The 16871-nt window shown below is 43.8% G+C and overlaps 9 protein-coding genes across 9 annotated transcripts in view; 6 read left to right on the top strand and 3 right to left on the bottom strand.

Annotated features, from left to right (window-relative positions):
- Nucleotides 1–1339: 1339 nt before the first annotated feature.
- On the top strand, nucleotides 1340–2055 carry LOC306936265 (microfibril-associated glycoprotein 4-like; the record flags this gene model as incomplete). Its single annotated transcript, XM_079519755.1, has 1 exon — nucleotides 1340–2055. The coding sequence occupies one exon, from the start codon at nucleotides 1340–1342 to the stop codon at nucleotides 2048–2050; it is 711 nt and encodes a 236-aa protein (XP_079375881.1). The 3' UTR covers nucleotides 2051–2055.
- Nucleotides 2056–4523: 2468 nt separating this feature from the next.
- LOC306936428 (histone H2B-like) lies at nucleotides 4524–4898 on the top strand (the record flags this gene model as incomplete). The annotated part of the gene is made up of 1 exon (XM_079519925.1): nucleotides 4524–4898. One exon carries the CDS (start codon nucleotides 4524–4526, stop codon nucleotides 4896–4898), a length of 375 nt encoding a protein of 124 aa, XP_079376051.1.
- A 968-nt stretch (nucleotides 4899–5866) lies between these two features.
- LOC306936408 (histone H3.2-like) lies at nucleotides 5867–6277 on the top strand (the record flags this gene model as incomplete). The annotated part of the gene is made up of 1 exon (XM_079519903.1): nucleotides 5867–6277. One exon carries the CDS (start codon nucleotides 5867–5869, stop codon nucleotides 6275–6277), a length of 411 nt encoding a protein of 136 aa, XP_079376029.1.
- A 1189-nt stretch (nucleotides 6278–7466) lies between these two features.
- On the bottom strand, nucleotides 7467–7778 carry LOC306936047 (histone H4; the record flags this gene model as incomplete). Its single annotated transcript, XM_079519468.1, has 1 exon — nucleotides 7467–7778. One exon carries the CDS (start codon nucleotides 7776–7778, stop codon nucleotides 7467–7469), a length of 312 nt encoding a protein of 103 aa, XP_079375594.1.
- Nucleotides 7779–8793: 1015 nt separating this feature from the next.
- Nucleotides 8794–16871, bottom strand: part of LOC306936388 (histone H1.2-like) — a gene marked incomplete at both ends in the record, with an annotated part of 31556 nt that continues 23478 nt past the window's right edge. The window contains one exon of the mRNA XM_079519881.1: nucleotides 8794–8934. Coding sequence (XP_079376007.1) covers nucleotides 8794–8934 — 141 coding nt within the window. The remainder of the gene's footprint in view (nucleotides 8935–16871) is intronic.
- Nucleotides 9947–10452, top strand: LOC306936205 (histone H3.2-like; the record flags this gene model as incomplete). Its single annotated transcript, XM_079519698.1, has 2 exons — nucleotides 9947–9962; nucleotides 10163–10452. The coding sequence occupies 2 exons, from the start codon at nucleotides 9947–9949 to the stop codon at nucleotides 10450–10452; spliced, it is 306 nt and encodes a 101-aa protein (XP_079375824.1).
- On the top strand, nucleotides 12086–12901 carry LOC306936390 (histone H1-like). Its single transcript, XM_079519883.1, has one exon. The coding sequence runs from the start codon at nucleotides 12122–12124 to the stop codon at nucleotides 12770–12772; it is 651 nt and encodes a 216-aa protein (XP_079376009.1). The 5' UTR covers nucleotides 12086–12121; the 3' UTR covers nucleotides 12773–12901.
- Nucleotides 13792–14116, top strand: LOC306936440 (histone H4; the record flags this gene model as incomplete). The annotated part of the gene is made up of 1 exon (XM_079519937.1): nucleotides 13792–14116. The coding sequence occupies exon 1, from the start codon at nucleotides 13805–13807 to the stop codon at nucleotides 14114–14116; it is 312 nt and encodes a 103-aa protein (XP_079376063.1). The 5' UTR covers nucleotides 13792–13804.
- Nucleotides 15180–15581, bottom strand: LOC306936421 (histone H2A-like; the record flags this gene model as incomplete). The annotated part of the gene is made up of 1 exon (XM_079519916.1): nucleotides 15180–15581. One exon carries the CDS (start codon nucleotides 15579–15581, stop codon nucleotides 15198–15200), a length of 384 nt encoding a protein of 127 aa, XP_079376042.1. The 3' UTR covers nucleotides 15180–15197.

The following is a 16871-nucleotide window of genomic DNA, read 5'->3' as shown; positions in this document are numbered from 1 at the left end:
AAAGGTTGCCCACATGCCCCTGGCAGCTAAATAAAACACTAAAGGTTGCCCACATGCCCCTGGCAGCTAAATACAACACTAAAGGTTGCCCACATGCCCCTGGCAGCTAAATACAACACTAAAGGTTGCCCACATGCCCCTGGCAGCTAAATAACACACTAAAGGTTGCCCACATGCCCCTGGCAGCTAAATAAAACACTAAAGGTTGCCCACATGCCCCTGGCAGCTAAATAAAACACTAAAGGTTGCCCACATGCCCCTGGCAGCTAAATAAAACACTAAAGGTTGCCCACATGCCCCTGGCAGCAAAATACAACACTAAAGGTTGCCCACATGCCCCTGGCAGCTAAATAAAACACTAAAGGTTGCCCACATGCCCCTGGCAGCTAAATAAAACACTAAAGGTTGCCCACCTGCCCCTGGCAGCTAAATAAAACACGAAAGGTTGCCCACATGCCCCTGGCAGCTAAATAAAACACTAAAGGTTGCCCACATGCCCCTGGCAGCTAAATAAAACACTAAAGGTTGCCCACATGCCCCCGGCAGCTAAATAAAACACTAAAGGTTGCCCACATGCCCCTGGCAGCTAAATAAAACACTAAGGGTTGCCCACATGCCCCTGGCAGCTAAATAAAACACTAAAGGTTGCCCACATGCCCCCGGCAGCTAAATAAAACACTAAAGGTTGCCCACATGCCCCTGGCAGCTAAATAAAACACTAAAGGTTGCCCACATGCCCCCGGCAGCTAAATACAACACTAAGTGTTGCCCACAAGCCCCTGGCAGCAAAATAAAACACTAAGGGTTGCCCAAATGCCCCTGGCAGCTAAATAAAACACTAAGGGTTGCCCAAATGCCCCTGCCTCATCTATAAACACAACACAATATATCTGTATAAACACCTGAATGTGGCCATATACACTTACAAATATGAAACAACAAGTGTGAAACCATATAGTCATATCCATACTGCACTATATTTGGCATAGGAGTTTCTATCGCACAGCCAGGACAGTAATTAACATTTGACCTATCATTGTCATCATGTACATGACCTTTGGGCAAGTACAACATGTGACCTGAACTTGACCGATGGGCAAACTGCCTCTTCAACCATTAGTGTCAATAACCCCTGTTAACCTTAAGGCTGTTAGGCTTAACCATCCACAAGATGGTCAGACCTGGCTGGTCACTGCATACTTCTAATGCCATTGTTAACTATATAGGATGGTTCTCAAACTCAGACTGCATTGAACATTCTACTGCAGCTGGTGGACATACACTGACGCAGAGCACTCTGACGTCCTTTGGTGCAAAGTGCAACTTTAAATTCTTCAAGATGCTACATGCTGTTGTAGTTCTGTTTCTGGCTGTAACGGTCCACTCTGCTCCTCGTTGCGATCTCAACCTGGTTCTGGACTGTGAGGAAATCTACAACAACGTGTCCACACAGAGTGGAGTGTACTCCATCTACCCCACCACTGCACCGGTCAAGGTCTACTGTGACATGGACACAGACGGAGGGAAGTGGACTGTCATCCAGAGAAGAGTGGACGGCACTGTGACCTTCTACAGACCCTGGGCTCAGTACCAAGCTGGGTTTGGAGACGCATCAGGCGAGTACTGGCTGGGCCTGGAGAACATGCATCTCCTCACCAACAACAGAAAGTATCAGCTGAGGGTGGACATGGAGGACTTTGTGGGAAACACAGCGTCTGCCTCTTACTCCTCTTTCTCCGTGGGTTCTGAGGCTGACGGCTACAAGCTGCAGGTTGCTGGCTTCAGTGACGGAGGAGCAGGAGACTCTCTGACCTATCACAATGGCATGAAATTCACAACCTTTGACAACGACCAGGACGCCTATGGCAAGAACTGTGCAAGTAATTATTACGGTGCATTTTGGTACAAGGCCTGTCACCAGGCTAACATCAATGGCCTTTACCTGTGGGGACAGACGGCTCATTTTGCAACAGGTGTAAACTGGTTCAGCTGGAAGGGTTATCATTACTCCCTGAAGGCTGTAGCGATGAAGATCAGACGTGTTCCTTAAACATGTTTAGGTTCGCATGCATGCATCTTTGAAAAGCACAGCCGTGGTATAAAAGCCATGATGCATTATTTACTCTTTTTCATCATTATTATTATTTTTATTTTATTTTTTTTCCTATATCTTTGGGACTCTGTTTAATCATAAACTCATACAGTATATGAATGTTGTGTATCACTTATTTATTATTACAGTGTCTTAACTAAATACATCTTTGAAGATGTTGTCAACATACAGTAGCCTATTGTTTCACCGCCATGATTGAATACGCCACTGGAAGGGTTATCGTTACTCCCTGAAGGGTTATCGTTACTCCCTGAAGGGTTATCGTTACTCCCTGAAGGGTTATCGTTACTCCCTGAAGGGTTATCGTTACTCCCTGAAGGGTTATCGTTACTCCCTGAAGGGTTATCGTTACTCCCTGAAGGGTTATCGTTACTCCCTGAAGGCTGTGGCGATGAAGATCAGACGTGTTGCTTAAACATGTTTAGGTTCACATGCATGCATCTTTGAAAAGCACAGCCGTTTTTTGGCGTTTCAGTTTTTTTTTTAGCGGCTATGCCCAGCTTTGTGTGAACCCCATAGCGATGATTTTAATGGCTGAGCGCTGCTGCATGATGATAAGAGCGCCCCTCACTTCACACAAGTGTGATTTATCTCTCTCTTTGTGACTCTGTTTAATCCTAAACTCATATTTCTGTAGTGTATCACATATTATTACAGTGGTGTCAGGGCTGTGAACTAAATATATAATCCAATATGTTGTAAACTTACAGTATTGTTTCATCGTCATGAATAAAGAGATGCATGCAAAGACAAAGAGATGTATTTGATATGACTTTATTTAAATGTCGGGTCTATAATGCATTATACTCACATTTACAATGCATGCTAAGGATTCATAACAATATTGTTTATGAAGTATTATAAGTGTCGGTCATTGTCATACTGTATTATTATGCTCAGCAGAACAGCACATTATAACTATACTTATAAGTTATACATTATAACGTGTCTTCTTAATACATCAAGCCACAATGTTTATATAAGTCTGCTTTACTAAGTAAAGTGTTTAGAGTGAATGATAGAGAGACTACTTTAAAAAAAATAAGCTTGCTACCAATATTCACTGGGTCAACCATATATAGCTATACTTCATTCCTATATTGTGTTACTGATTTTGAGTTTATTGTAATAATTGTTTACTTAATGTCATAATAATTAGACATATTTTGCCATGTTTAATTCCCAGAACAACTTTACCACTTTGCCATCGGTGAATGGGTGCATTACATTCACCCATTCACACACCGACGGCAGAGGAAACCATGCGAGGTTCATGTACATGCATACTATGTTTGGGTAACAATGAGCCATGATTCATATGGACCGTGATTAGGACTCAATATGTTGCAGGGAGTTCCAGGGGGTCCCCAGCTAAATGATAGTTTGGAACCAAATGGACCCGTATGAGTCAGTAACTCTCAGAGTTAAATCAACATTGATTTTACAATATACATTGTAAAGTCAGCGTAGGATAATGTGTGTCAAACTGGGGGTCCTTGAAATGTAACGGGTTGAGAATCACTGCTAGAGCCGTAATAATCTGCTCTTATGGGGGTCCCTGGCATAGCTTTTCAAACGGGGGTCCGCGAGCTAATTAGTGTCGATTTGGGGGTCCTTGACATGAAAAGGTTTGGGAACCACTGCAATAAACAGCTTAAACAGCCTAGGAAATGATGTTATGCCATTCACTAAATGTCCAGGGTGTACACAAACAACTCACTTTGAACTTGTAAAATCTTCCAGAAAGATACACATTGCATTCCAGGTGAATAAGTAATACACCACATCACCAATGTGATTATACAATGTGTTATAATACTCTTTATTTAGTTAAGAAAGATGTAACTATATAAAGAGCATTTTCTGTATTGTAGAAAGCACACACACACACACACACACACACACACACACACACACACACACACACACACACCTGTCAGCATCATGTAGCAATATACCCACTTAATTCATGTCACATAATTACTTAAACACAGCTTCATGTTTGTGATTGAAGTCAGAGACCTCACTCATCCCAGCTATGATTAGCATCTATTCTATGACATGCACATTTTGATTGCTCTGTCTGTCTGTGTGGTACAAACTGATCAGAGACATGTCATGGGCCATAGAAATATCATCTCGGATTAATAGCGGATCAATATGTCTATTATCATGATAAATGCCTAGTAGTAGTCTATTTTAGCGGGACAATATATCAGGCAGGCGGGAGAACATTATACAGAAACAAAGACAGTGTGAGACACCTCCCTCTGTGGGTCACATGAGCAGTGGCAGCAGAAGCCAATCAAGTGCTGGGAGTCGCATACTTCATTTGCTTTGGCTTGCTATAAATACTGCTGCAACGCCACCAACAGATGACTTCTTTTCTTCATATCACTGAGAAAGAATAATGCCTGAAGTTGCCAAACCAGCGCCCAAGAAGGGCTCCAAGAAAGCCGTCACCAAGACCCCAGCTAAGGGCGGCAAGAAGCGCAGAAAGTCCAGGAAGGAGAGCTATGCCATCTACATATACAAGGTCCTGAAGCAGGTCCACCCTGACACCGGTGTCTCTTCCAAGGCCATGGGCATCATGAACTCCTTCGTCAACGACATCTTTGAGCGCATCGCCGGTGAAGCCTCCAAACTGGCTCACTACAACAAGCGCTCCACCATCTCATCCAGGGAGATTCAGACCGCCGTCCGCCTGCTGCTCCCCGGTGAGCTGGCCAAGCACGCCGTGTCTGAGGGCACCAAGGCTGTGACCAAGTACACCAGCTCCAAGTAAACTGTTCTGTCTGCTCTAAACACAACGGTCCTTTTAAGGACCACCCATCTTTTCAAAAAAGGGTTGATCCACACATTAACAATTACAAATGCGTTAAACAGCCATGCATTTGAACATTATTGCATGGCTACGTTGTCCGTGTGCATTAGGCAATCTGTTCACGTTTCAAGTTCACGAGCAACTTGCAACAAACTTGACTGCTGTAACTAATCTAACGTTTATGAAGATTCATATTTCTATTACCTTGTGTATCGTTCAAACAAGTTACAAACTCACTACGTCTACTAGTATACATTGTTTCATGTTACGAATACATTATGAAATGTAGGCGCACCTGTATTCTATCACTGATTATCCTCATATTAAATGTTGCACATTCTTTACACTACAGGGACAATGCACGAGCGGGAAGATAAATGGCATTGGAAGAAAAATAAAATCACCTGCTAATGCAGACACGATAAATATAAAGTCTCCCCTATTTTAACGTTTCATACTAGGCGAAGGAAGCAGATTAATTCAAGTACTCCATTTTCTCTCCTCGAGGACATTGGAAGTTATTCTTTATATGGAAATAGTGGGTGGCTCTTATTTTACTTATTTATTCCTTGGCCCATATCAGACATACAACATATGCCTACAGTTTTCCCTGGAAACTAAGTATTCCATAGTCTTTATTTATTATTTGCTATAAGCCTATCTCACAGAATTTCCCCGCCCCCCTTAATACGCCCCCTTTTGGGGTTAGTGGTGATAGCGTTTATTAGCAGCCCCACTCCAGTAGGCTGACATTTGTAAGAGTCCCCCCTCCAATCGGTGCCAGGGAAGCATATGGTACCGCCCCAAATGAGGAGGTTCCTTACCACTGACCAATCAGAGGACGACGGCGTCTCTGAGGCGCTAATAAAAGCAGCAGTTTTCAGTGCAATAAACATTCTATTCTCAACTTCTTTAGAGAACAAGATACAATGGCAAGAACCAAGCAGACCGCTCGTAAGTCCACCGGTGGCAAAGCGCCCAGGAAGCAGCTCGCCACCAAGGCAGCTCGTAAGAGCGCGCCGGCAACCGGTGGAGTGAAGAAGCCTCACCGTTACCGTCCCGGTACAGTGGCTCTGAGGGAGATCCGTCGTTACCAGAAATCCACCGAGCTGCTGATCCGCAAGCTGCCTTTCCAGCGCCTGGTGCGGGAGATCGCACAGGACTTCAAGACAGACCTGCGCTTCCAGAGCTCCGCCGTCATGGCTCTCCAGGAGTCTGCCGAGGCTTATCTGGTCGGTCTGTTTGAAGACACCAACCTGTGCGCCATCCACGCCAAGAGGGTGACAATTATGCCCAAAGACATCCAGCTGGCCCGTCGTATCCGCGGAGAACGTGCTTAAACCTTTCTCACACTAGTGGAACCCCAAAACGGCTCTTTTAAGAGCCACCCATCTATTTATTTTAAAGAGCATTTCCCACACGAGTGGCATATGAGCAATGAAATAATATAAGTAATATTTCAGACGCTAATCTCTTCTCCCACTAAAGATCCAAATTGTTGCATAATTGCCAAGTCAACACTACACTGGTTAAGATGCCCCCCCCCCCCTTTAAATCAAACATGAATTTGGCAGTTGGTGGCTAACGGCTGCCACTGTTCACGTGATACAGTGATATACAGAGGGTGGCGCTCAATGACAATGAGTCAGTGTTGTCTTTGTTTCTGCATAATGTTCTCCCGCCTGCCTGATCTATTGTCCCGCTAAAATAGTTCTCCCGCATGCCTCGTATAAGATTGTCCCTCTAAAATATAGACTAGGGCAGGGATTACATTTTGATGAGCACATTTAATTAATAGCTCTATTCGACGCTCCAATTTAAATCCCGTTTTTTAACACCTTCTATAGTCAGTCCACTTACTGCAGTCCGTCTATTTGCTACTAATCTGATATGATATTATGATCATCCATGATGTCCCTGACCAGTCTGTCCCAAACAAAGCAATCAAAATTTGCAAAATTGAAGCAACTCAATTTATCCCCAACTGTATCCCAACAATTGATATATGCTGGCAAATCGGTGAATTTAATCTGCATTAGGCTTTATAGTCAAATAAATCTTGCATCTTTATATTGCAGTTTGCACTGCAAAGATGTGGAATAAAAACATATATATTACATATATTGCATCTTTATCTTATCATATAATTTGCACTAGTTATATTTCATATTCGCGTGATATTTGTGCATGTTTCTTGCATGTTAAATCTGCAATAGTTTTGGCATTATATAATCTTTTATAAAACGTGGCATGGTGAGTCATGGCTTCAGGCCAACGGATCTAACCCTTAACAGGCGCTGGGGACTAGATCGAGCGTGGTGTCGCAAATTATATACAAATAAAAGTAAGACATTTAAATGCGGGACTATGATGTACACGGTTGACATGCAAGAATACGTAATCACTGTCAGTCCATGAATCATGGCTCACAAACAGACATTGCCTACTTGAATGGAATAAACTCTGTATAGCGCATGTGGGCGGCTCTTAAAAGAGCCTTTGGGTTGTTGGTAGATCAAGTCAGCGTTATTAACCTCCGAATCCGTACAGAGTACGTCCCTGTCGCTTCAGAGCGTAGACAACATCCATGGCGGTCACGGTCTTTCTCTTGGCGTGCTCGGTGTAGGTGACGGCGTCACGGATCACGTTCTCCAGGAAAACCTTGAGGACACCGCGGGTCTCCTCGTAGATCAGACCGGAGATACGCTTCACTCCGCCACGGCGAGCCAGACGGCGGATAGCGGGCTTGGTGATTCCCTGGATGTTATCACGAAGGACCTTGCGATGACGCTTGGCGCCTCCTTTTCCAAGACCTTTTCCTCCTTTCCCTCGTCCTGACATTTTTAGTTGCGCTGTAGTTGCAGTTAGAAAACTGAGTGATTTGAGAGTTCAGAGACTTGCCCTTTTATGTGTGTTCTGAGGACGTAAGGGAGGACATGCAGAGCGAGCTGGGGCTGCGTGGGCGTTACTAACTCCGCAACACACACGCACACACACTCTGCTATATAGTCAACTGCTCTATCTATGTCATATAATAATGTATTAATATGTATGTGATGTATTCCTAAAGTACACATATATATTTTTTTTTTATATATATTTTTTTTGTTTGACAACAAATATTGTTAGCCTTGATGACCTTACATGCGTATGCAACAGCTAAATAATGTAATTTTGATAGCATGTACTGTAGATATATAGCACTCTAGTGTAAAATCATAGGTTCATTGTACAGATATTCTACTGTTAGACAGATGTTGTGTTTTTGATCCTTGATTGCATTTGATGTATTACTATGTTACCACCTACATTGAAATTGAACCTGTAATCATGTATACATTTCAGTGTTACAAAATGCATTTGTGAAATTTGCTCTGGGTCAAATTTATTTCTACATTTCATGACTTCATGCAATTTATTGCACAATGAGATAATTCTGATGATGTAAAGGTGGACGGGTTACTAGGTTACCGTTATTTCCCCTTGTATAGCCTACCATTACATTTAGAACAAAACATTGAACCAGAACCACTGGCCAAAGGCAATAGCAAAGGTGGATTCACATGTGTCAATATTCATTAGGTATGAGCATGTTTGACTAGTAACTAGTTTTATTTTTTGATGAGAACATCAGCATAGATAGGGCAGCAGCAGAATTGTTTTAGCAACAAATCAACTTTGCAATAATTATATTTTATGCAAGGGCCTGTAATATAAAGGCAAACATTTTAAGCTGGTTGTTATTCCAGTGACCATTACATAATTTCTAAATAAAGTAAAGATAGGATACTCTTGTAAAATAATGTGGTTGGCTCTTAAAAGAGCCTTTTGTGGGTATAAATATGGTGCAGACAGTTTACTTCTTTTTGGGAGCGGCTTTCTTTGCTGCCTTGGGTTTGGCAACCTTCTTGGCTGGAGCTTTCTTGGCTGCTGCGGGCTTCTTAGCCACTTCCTTGGGGCTCATGGCGGCCTTCTTCGGGCTTTTGGCCGCTACTTTCTTGGCGGCAGGCTTCTTGGCTTTCTTGGGTGATTTCTTGGCGGCTGCGGGCTTCTTAGCCGCTGCGGGTTTCTTGGCTGCAGCAGGCTTCTTTGCTTTGACTGCTTTCTTAGCAGCAGGTTTCTTTACCTTCACCGCTTCTGCCTCGTTCATCTTGAAAGAGCCGTTCAGGCCGGACGCAAGCTGGACCAGGGTGCCTTTAGCGACCAGGCTCTTGACAGCGATCTTAACGCGGGCCTTGTTCTTCTCCACATCGTAGCCTCCAGCAGCCAGAGCCTTCTTGACCGCAGCTAGGGACACACCGCTCCGCTCCTTGGAGGTGGACACGACGTTGACGACCAGCTCAGCGACGCTGAGCGACCCCTTGGGTCGGGGTGGTGCCTTCTTCTTGGCGGCCTTGGCTGGTGACGGAGCTGGTGCTAGACTGAGTAGACTCGGTCCCAGGCCCACTGGGACCGCGCTGCTCCAGGGAGCACCAGGGAGCCGGATCACCAGGTCGCACCAGGTCCAGGGACCGCGTGCTTCGCAAGGTCCTTCGTGAGAACATCCAGTCTCCGATAGGTTGTTGTTGTTGCTGTTCATTCTCTCAAGTAAACTCTCACAGACTGATGCTGAACGCTCTGCAGGGGCTGGACTTAAACACCACATGAGAACCATTTAGAGTCAACACACACAGGCCCTCTTCTCTCTTGTGCCACTTGTAAAACTTGTAAAACAAGTTATAAAAACTACTGTGTATATTATTCAATGGGACAAAGAGCTGACCAGTTAACACACATGTGCCTTTCTGTCATGATCTAAGATGAAAGCAGTGCACTCCTTTTTAGTAATAACCTCAAAACATCACCTGTCTACAGTCAGAGCACAGTGTTGCCTCTGTCATTTTTCTTCTAAAATATTGTAAACTATGTTGTAATAACAACAATACTCACAATCAATTTAGTAGACATTCCTGGTGACGCAATACCATAAACTATACTTTTGTTATGTCATCCATGTTGCTATAAATATAATGTTTTATGACCACAGTAAACACACTCCAGTTCAAGGAAGCATGGTGGTGGAGTTGATCTCAAATTCCAATGACAGAATGACAGCTGTTGGGAAACTTGGCACATTTTGGACAAATAACTTACTGTGATCAGTAAGAGCGCGCCGGTGTGGCAACCGGTGGTGTGAAGAAGCCTCACCGTTACCGTCCCGGTGTGTTATTTTTTGACGAAATCAGATCAAGACGAAATCCGTCAGGCTCTGAGGGAGATCCTTCGTTATCAGAAATCCACCGAGCTGCTGATCCGCAAGCTGCCCTTCCAGCGCCTCGTGAGGGAGATCGCCCAGGACTTCAAGACGGACCTGCGCTTCCAGAGCTCCGCCGTCATGGCTCTCCAGGAGTCGGCCGAGGCTTATCTGGTCGGTCTGTTTGAAGACACCAACCTGTGCGCCATCCACGCCAAGAGGGTGACCATCATGCCCAAAGACATCCAGCTGGCCCGTCGTATCCGCGGAGAACGTGCTTAGACTATCTGTTCCTGTCACAACCCCACAACGGCTCTTTTAAGAGCCACCAAATGTGTTATTTGAAGAGAAATTGTTCCTTTTAATAGATGCACAATAAGCCCATAACTGATAATCAAATTTATTACAAATGGTCATAGTGTGTATTGTGTCTACATTCAGAGGATATATACCATATTTAACATACCTGGTATCCATAATAACTAATTATTTTATTATTGCATTTTATTCATATATATATATAGCCTATGGTTGTTTTTCGGTCTGAGTTTACTGATTTAATTTGTTAATCCGTAATCATAATGCATCTAACTAAAATAATTTGATTTATGTGTGATTTAAATCACCTCAATCACTCACATAAAGAACCACCCTGTGTGGGAGGGGAGGCATTGTTCCATTGTGTTGAACTCATCATGATGCTTCACACCAAAACCAGCAGATATTCATACCGGTATAGTCCTGGAATGAGACTCTTCTGTACAAATGCAGAGAGGAGAGTTTTGGTGTAAATATAATCTGCATGTCTATCAGCGTTTGCTTCTCAAAGTGGAGGTGGGGGTTGAGCGTTGAACATGTTTCTAGTATTGGGGGAGATTTATTTTAATGGTGTGTTAAATGTGTTGTCTAAGTTCAGCTGTGTTTTAGACTCTTAACTCACATGTGCACAGTAGTGGGAGATTTATGTTAGCATGTTATGTAGACAACACTAGAATTGTATTGTATGTAGCCACAGCACTTTATAGTATAGCATAGTATAGTATACGTATAGTTTATACTGTATGTATAGTGTCATTATATAGATATTCCACTGTTACGTTCTTAGCTTACGCATTTACTACTTTCTATGTATGTGATGTATTGCCATTCTTTTGGTAAGTTTAATATAAATTGCTCTGGATTAAGAGTGTCTGCTAAATGCATACATTTTATACAGAGTACAATGAGTACATTTGCTTTGCAGCATGGCACATCATGAAGTATCTAGGACTACCTGAGAAGTGTCTCCATAATCAAATATACATATACAGTTTATAGAAGATTTAAACACTCTTAGTTTTCTGATCACACAGTGAGTTATTTGTCCAAAATTAGCCAAGTTTTCCAACAGCTGGCATTTTGTCATTGGAAATTGGGATCAACTCCATCATCAGGCTTTCCTTGAACGGGAGTGTGTTTACTGTGGTCAGAAAACCTTATATTTATAGCAAAACGGATGACATAACAAAATCATAGTTTATGGTATTGCGTCACCAGGACTGTCTACTAAATTGATTGTGAGTATTGTTGTTATTAGAACATAGTTTACAATATTTTAGAAGAAAAATGACAAAGGCAACACTTTGATCTGACTGTAGACAGGTGATGTTTTGAGGTTATTACTAAAAAGGAGTGCACTGCTTTCATCTTAGATATATTCATGACAGAAAGGCACATGTGTGTTAACTGGTCAGCTCTTTGTCGCATTAAATAATATACACAGTAGTTTGTTATAACTTGTTTTAGTCGAGGAGAAAACACAAGTGGCACAAGAGAAGAGGGCCTGTGTGTGTGTTGACTCTACATGGTTCTCATGTGGTGTTTAAGTCCAGCCCCTTCAGAGCGTTCAGCATCAGTCTTTGAGAGTTTACTTGAGAGAAGGAACAGCAACAACCTACTATCCGAGACTATAATGGCAGAAGTCGCACCAGCACCAGCTCCGTCACCGGCCAAGGCCGCCAAGAAGACACCAGCACCAGCTCCGTCACCGGCCAAGGCCGCCAAGAAGAAGGCAGCACCCAGACCCAAGAAGACCGGCCCCAGCGTCGCTGAGCTGGTCGTCAAGGCCGTGTCTGCCTCCAAGGAGCGGAGCGGCGTGTCTCTGGCTGCGGTCAAGAAGGCTCTTGTTGCCGGTGGCTACGATGTGGAGAAGAACAAAACCCGCGTCAAGATCGCCGTCAAGAGCCTGGTCGCTAAAGGCACCCTGGTCCAGCTCAAAGGCACCGGCGCGTCCGGCTCTTTCAAGATGAACAAGGCAGAAGCGGTGAAGGTAAAGAAACCTGTTGCTAAGAAAGCAGTCAAAGCAAAGAAGCCTGCTGCAGCCAAGAAACCCGTAGCGGCTAAGAAGCCCAAGAAGGCGGCAGCTAAGAAGCCCGCAGCCGCAAAGAAATCACCCAAGAAAGCCAAGAAGCCTGCCGCCAAGAAAGTAGTGGCCAAAAGCCCGAAGAAGGCCGCCAAGAGCCCCAAGAAAGTGGCTAAGAAGCCCGCAGCAGCCAAGAAAGCTCCAGCCAAGAAGGTCGCCAAACCCAAGGCAGCAAAGAAGGCTGCTCCCAAAAAGAAGTAAACTGCCTGCTCCATCTTTATACCCACAAAAGGCTCTTTTAAGAGCCAACCACATTATTTTATAAGAGTATACTATCCTCACTTTTTACGTCATGGTCACATGTTGGCACTGGAATAATAACCAGTTTATGGCTTTATACATTTTCGTATGCCTTACGAGCAAAACTATGGACCCTTTCTAAAATATGTATTGATAATATTATGTTTTGCAAATATCATTTCGGCTGCTGGCCTATATGATGCTCTGATCCAAAATATCACAGTACAACAAAATATTCAAGGCGTGGTATTACATTACATCAGATAAAGGCTACATGTCATCAGATTAATATATCAAAGTTACCCACGTAATAAAATCAATACATTCAGATAGATAAATAACATTTTGCAAATCCCCCCCACCCCTAATAAATATTGACAATTTGTGAAGCACTGTTTTGCTATGGCCATAACCACTGTTTTGTAACCCGAAATAGCATTTAAATTGAGTAGTGCCATTACAAATGTAATAGCAAAACAACTAAAGAGAAAAACAGGTAACACGTCCACCTCATATTGAAATTGCCAAGTTAGACATGTATCATGTGTTCTGCCTATATCTCACAAATTCATCAAATGCATGAAAATAGTCATCAAGGATGAGAAAATAACTGTAACAGTAGAATATCTGTACAGTCAATGAACCTATGAGTATACACTATAGAGTGCTGTGTCTATATAGTACATTATACATGCTATCGAAATAACATAGTTTAGTCTTTGCATAAATTCGTCGAGGCTAGATTCTATAATATGATATAGAATATAGATAGTTTTCGTGCGTGTGTGTGTGTGTGTGTGTGTGTGAGAGAGAGAGAGGTGGGGGGCGGTGTTAGTAACGCCCACGCAGCTCGCTCTGCCTGTCGGGGTTAGTAACGCCCACGCAGCTCGCTCTGCCTGTCCTCCCTTACGTCCTCCGAACACACATAAAAGGGCAAGTCTCTGAGCTCTCAAATCACTCAGTTTTCTAACTGCAACTACAGCTGAACTAAAAATGTCAGGAAGAGGGAAGGGAGGAAAAGGTCTTGGAAAAGGAGGCGCCAAGCGTCATCGCAAGGTGCTTCGTGATAACATCCAGGGAATCACCAAGCCCGCTATCCGCCGTCTGGCTCGCCGTGGCGGAGTGAAGCGTATCTCCGGTCTGATCTACGAGGAGACCCGCGGTGTCCTCAAGGTTTTCCTGGAGAACGTGATCCGTGACGCCGTCACCTACACCGAGCACGCCAAGAGAAAGACCGTGACCGCCATGGATGTTGTCTATGCTCTGAAGAGACAGGGACGCACTCTGTACGGATTCGGAGGTTAATAACGCTGACTTGGTCTACCAACAACCCAAAGGCTCTTTTAAGAGCCGCCCACACTTTCTCCACAGAGCAGATTCCATTATACAATTTGTAGAACCTTTTTAAGATTTGTGCTTTACTAGTCAAACAGTGTTTATCAAAATGTTTTACTATGATCCGTCGACAGTTAAGTCTGCCGTTTTCTGAAAATTCCAATAACCTAGCTTTTTCACTTTTCAAGACTTTTTATAGTTAGCAAGGTACTGACTTTGCATAGGCAAAATTGTTTCATTGGCCGGCTGGTTTGTGCTGATTGAAAATACTAGTCTGTTGCAATCTGACAATTTTTAGTAGTCTTTGACTAGTTGAACAATACTGTTGGGTGTGGACGTGGCTGAGCGTGCGTATATAACTGGTACAAACTGGAGACATGGGCCATAAAGTTACAAATCGTCTGCGTTATTTAAATTTGATGTAGACGTAATAGTATTATGAATACAGACATGCGAATCCCTTGACTCCTTCAAAACCGCTCTCAAAGGGCACCTACGGATGGCTGCAATTCGAAACTGGCCCCCGTACAATCTGAATCCCCCCCCATCGCCCCCCCTTTTTTCCCCTCACTGTATATGTTTCTTTTCCCCTTTTACCTCCATTATGAATTCCTGTACTGTTCTTTGTCTATATAGATTTGTACGTCTCTAAATGTTTTGATGAATTGAACATGGTGGACCCTGTTGTAAACAAGTGTAATGCTTAATTGGGTCGTCCACTCAGTTAACAGCCTTTGTATCGAGTTTGTGCTTGAATGTACTGTAATTCTGCAAACTGTTAATACAATTTTCATGTGGGTAATAACAGGATCAAAGCAAAATATGCATTTATCTAAAAGTAGTTATTTGGGTCCCTTATTTAACTACTTTTTGGCTGCTGTTGACGCAGACAAATATAAAGTCCGCCTTATTTACACTACAGTTTCATATTAAGCGACGGAACTAGTAAACTGTGTGCTCCTCAAAGACATTGGAAATTAACCTTTACATGGAAATAGTGGGTGGCTCTTAAAAGAGCCTTTGTGGGGTTTGTTAAACGAATGCAGCAGATTTATTTCTTGGCGGCTTTCTCGGTCTTCTTGGGCAGCAGAACAGCCTGGATGTTGGGCAGCACACCGCCCTGAGCGATGGTCACTCCACCCAGCAGTTTGTTAAGCTCCTCGTCGTTGCGGACGGCCAGCTGGAGGTGACGGGGGATGATACGACTCTTCTTGTTGTCACGGGCAGCGTTTCCAGCCAACTCCAGGATCTCAGCGGTCAGATACTCGAGCACCGCAGCGAGGTACACTGGAGCTCCGGCACCGACTCTCTTGCCATAGTTTCCTTTACGCAGCAGCCTGTGGACACGACCAACGGGGAACTGGAGACCGGCACGGGATGAGCGGGTCTTAGCCTTCGCCCTGGTCTTTCCTCCGGTTTTCCCTCTGCCGCTCATTTTGATGTAGGTTTATTTCTGGAGTAAAATCTCGAAGAAAATTGAGAAATATGCTGAGGAGAGGCGCGCGAGAGCTTTTATATCTTCAACAACACACAGCCTAGTATTGTCTGTATGTGAGGCGGTGTGACCCACCAATGAATGAGAGCGCGGGCTGAGTGTGTATGAGCTCCCGTCCAATCAGTGCTAGTGGCGTGAATGCTCCTCCCAAAGAAGGAGGTTCCTGCCCATAAACGGTGTCTCTGAGAGAGAGAGAGAGAGACTAGACAGTACCAAAGAGAGAGTATGGTGGGTATCCCATATGGAGTATGGGAGATTTAATTGGTGCAGCAGAGGATAACACGAGAGGCTCAGTGATACGATTTATTAAAGAAACAGTCTGTAAGTAGGAAATTGAGAGTAACAGAAGGGGGCTGTAATGCAGCTATTTGGATGCCAACCACCAAAAAAACCCATGAAGAAGAAGAGAGAATGGCAACAACCATGTTTTTTGATTGATTGATTGAAAATTGTATTAACAGTTTGCAGAATTACAGTACATTTCAAGCACAAACTCAATACAAAGGCTGTTAACTGTGAGTGGACGACCCAATTAAGCATTACACTTGTTTACAACAGGGTCCACCATGTTCAATTCATCAAAACATTTAGAGACGTACAAATAGACACTTCTATATAGACAAAGAACAGTACAGGAATTCATCATAATGGAGGTAAAAAGGGAAAAGAAACATATACAGTGAGGGGAAAAAAGGGGGGGCGGTGGGGGGGGATTCAGATTGTACGGGGGCCAGTTTCGAATTGCAGCCATCCGTAGGTGCCCTTTGAGAGCGGTTTTGAAGGAGTCAAGGGATTCACATGTCTTAATGACTGTTGGTAGGGCGTTCCACATTTTGGTGGCATAGGAGCGAAAAGAATTTAGTCCCTTGTTTGTGCCGAATCTGGGTTGAACATGATTCGTTGCACTCCCTCTGGTGTTGTGGGTGTGGACTTCGTTAACATTAAGGAAGTATCTACACAGGTACATGGGTATCTTGGTGGAGTATCGAATCTTGTGGACCAGACCCATTGCAAGATGCTGTACTCTGTCGCCGACCCTAAGCCATGCCAGTCTGTCAAAGTGGGCAGGGGTGAGGTGGGTTCGGGGGGTGAGGCCAAGTAGGAGCCTGACCAGTTTGTTTTGGGAGGTCTGGAGCCTAGTTTTAAGGGCCTTTGAGGTGCTGTGGTACCAGGAGGTGCATGCATAGTCAAAGAAGCCTTGTACAAGGGCTCCTGTTAAGGTCTTCAAGG

The sequence above is a fragment of the Electrona antarctica genome (assembly GCF_951216825.1).
Source record: "Electrona antarctica genome assembly, chromosome: 14".
NCBI lineage: Eukaryota > Metazoa > Chordata > Actinopteri > Myctophiformes > Myctophidae > Electrona > Electrona antarctica.
The sequence above is the reverse complement of the archived record's forward strand: the minus strand, read 5'-3'. Positions and strand labels throughout refer to the sequence as shown.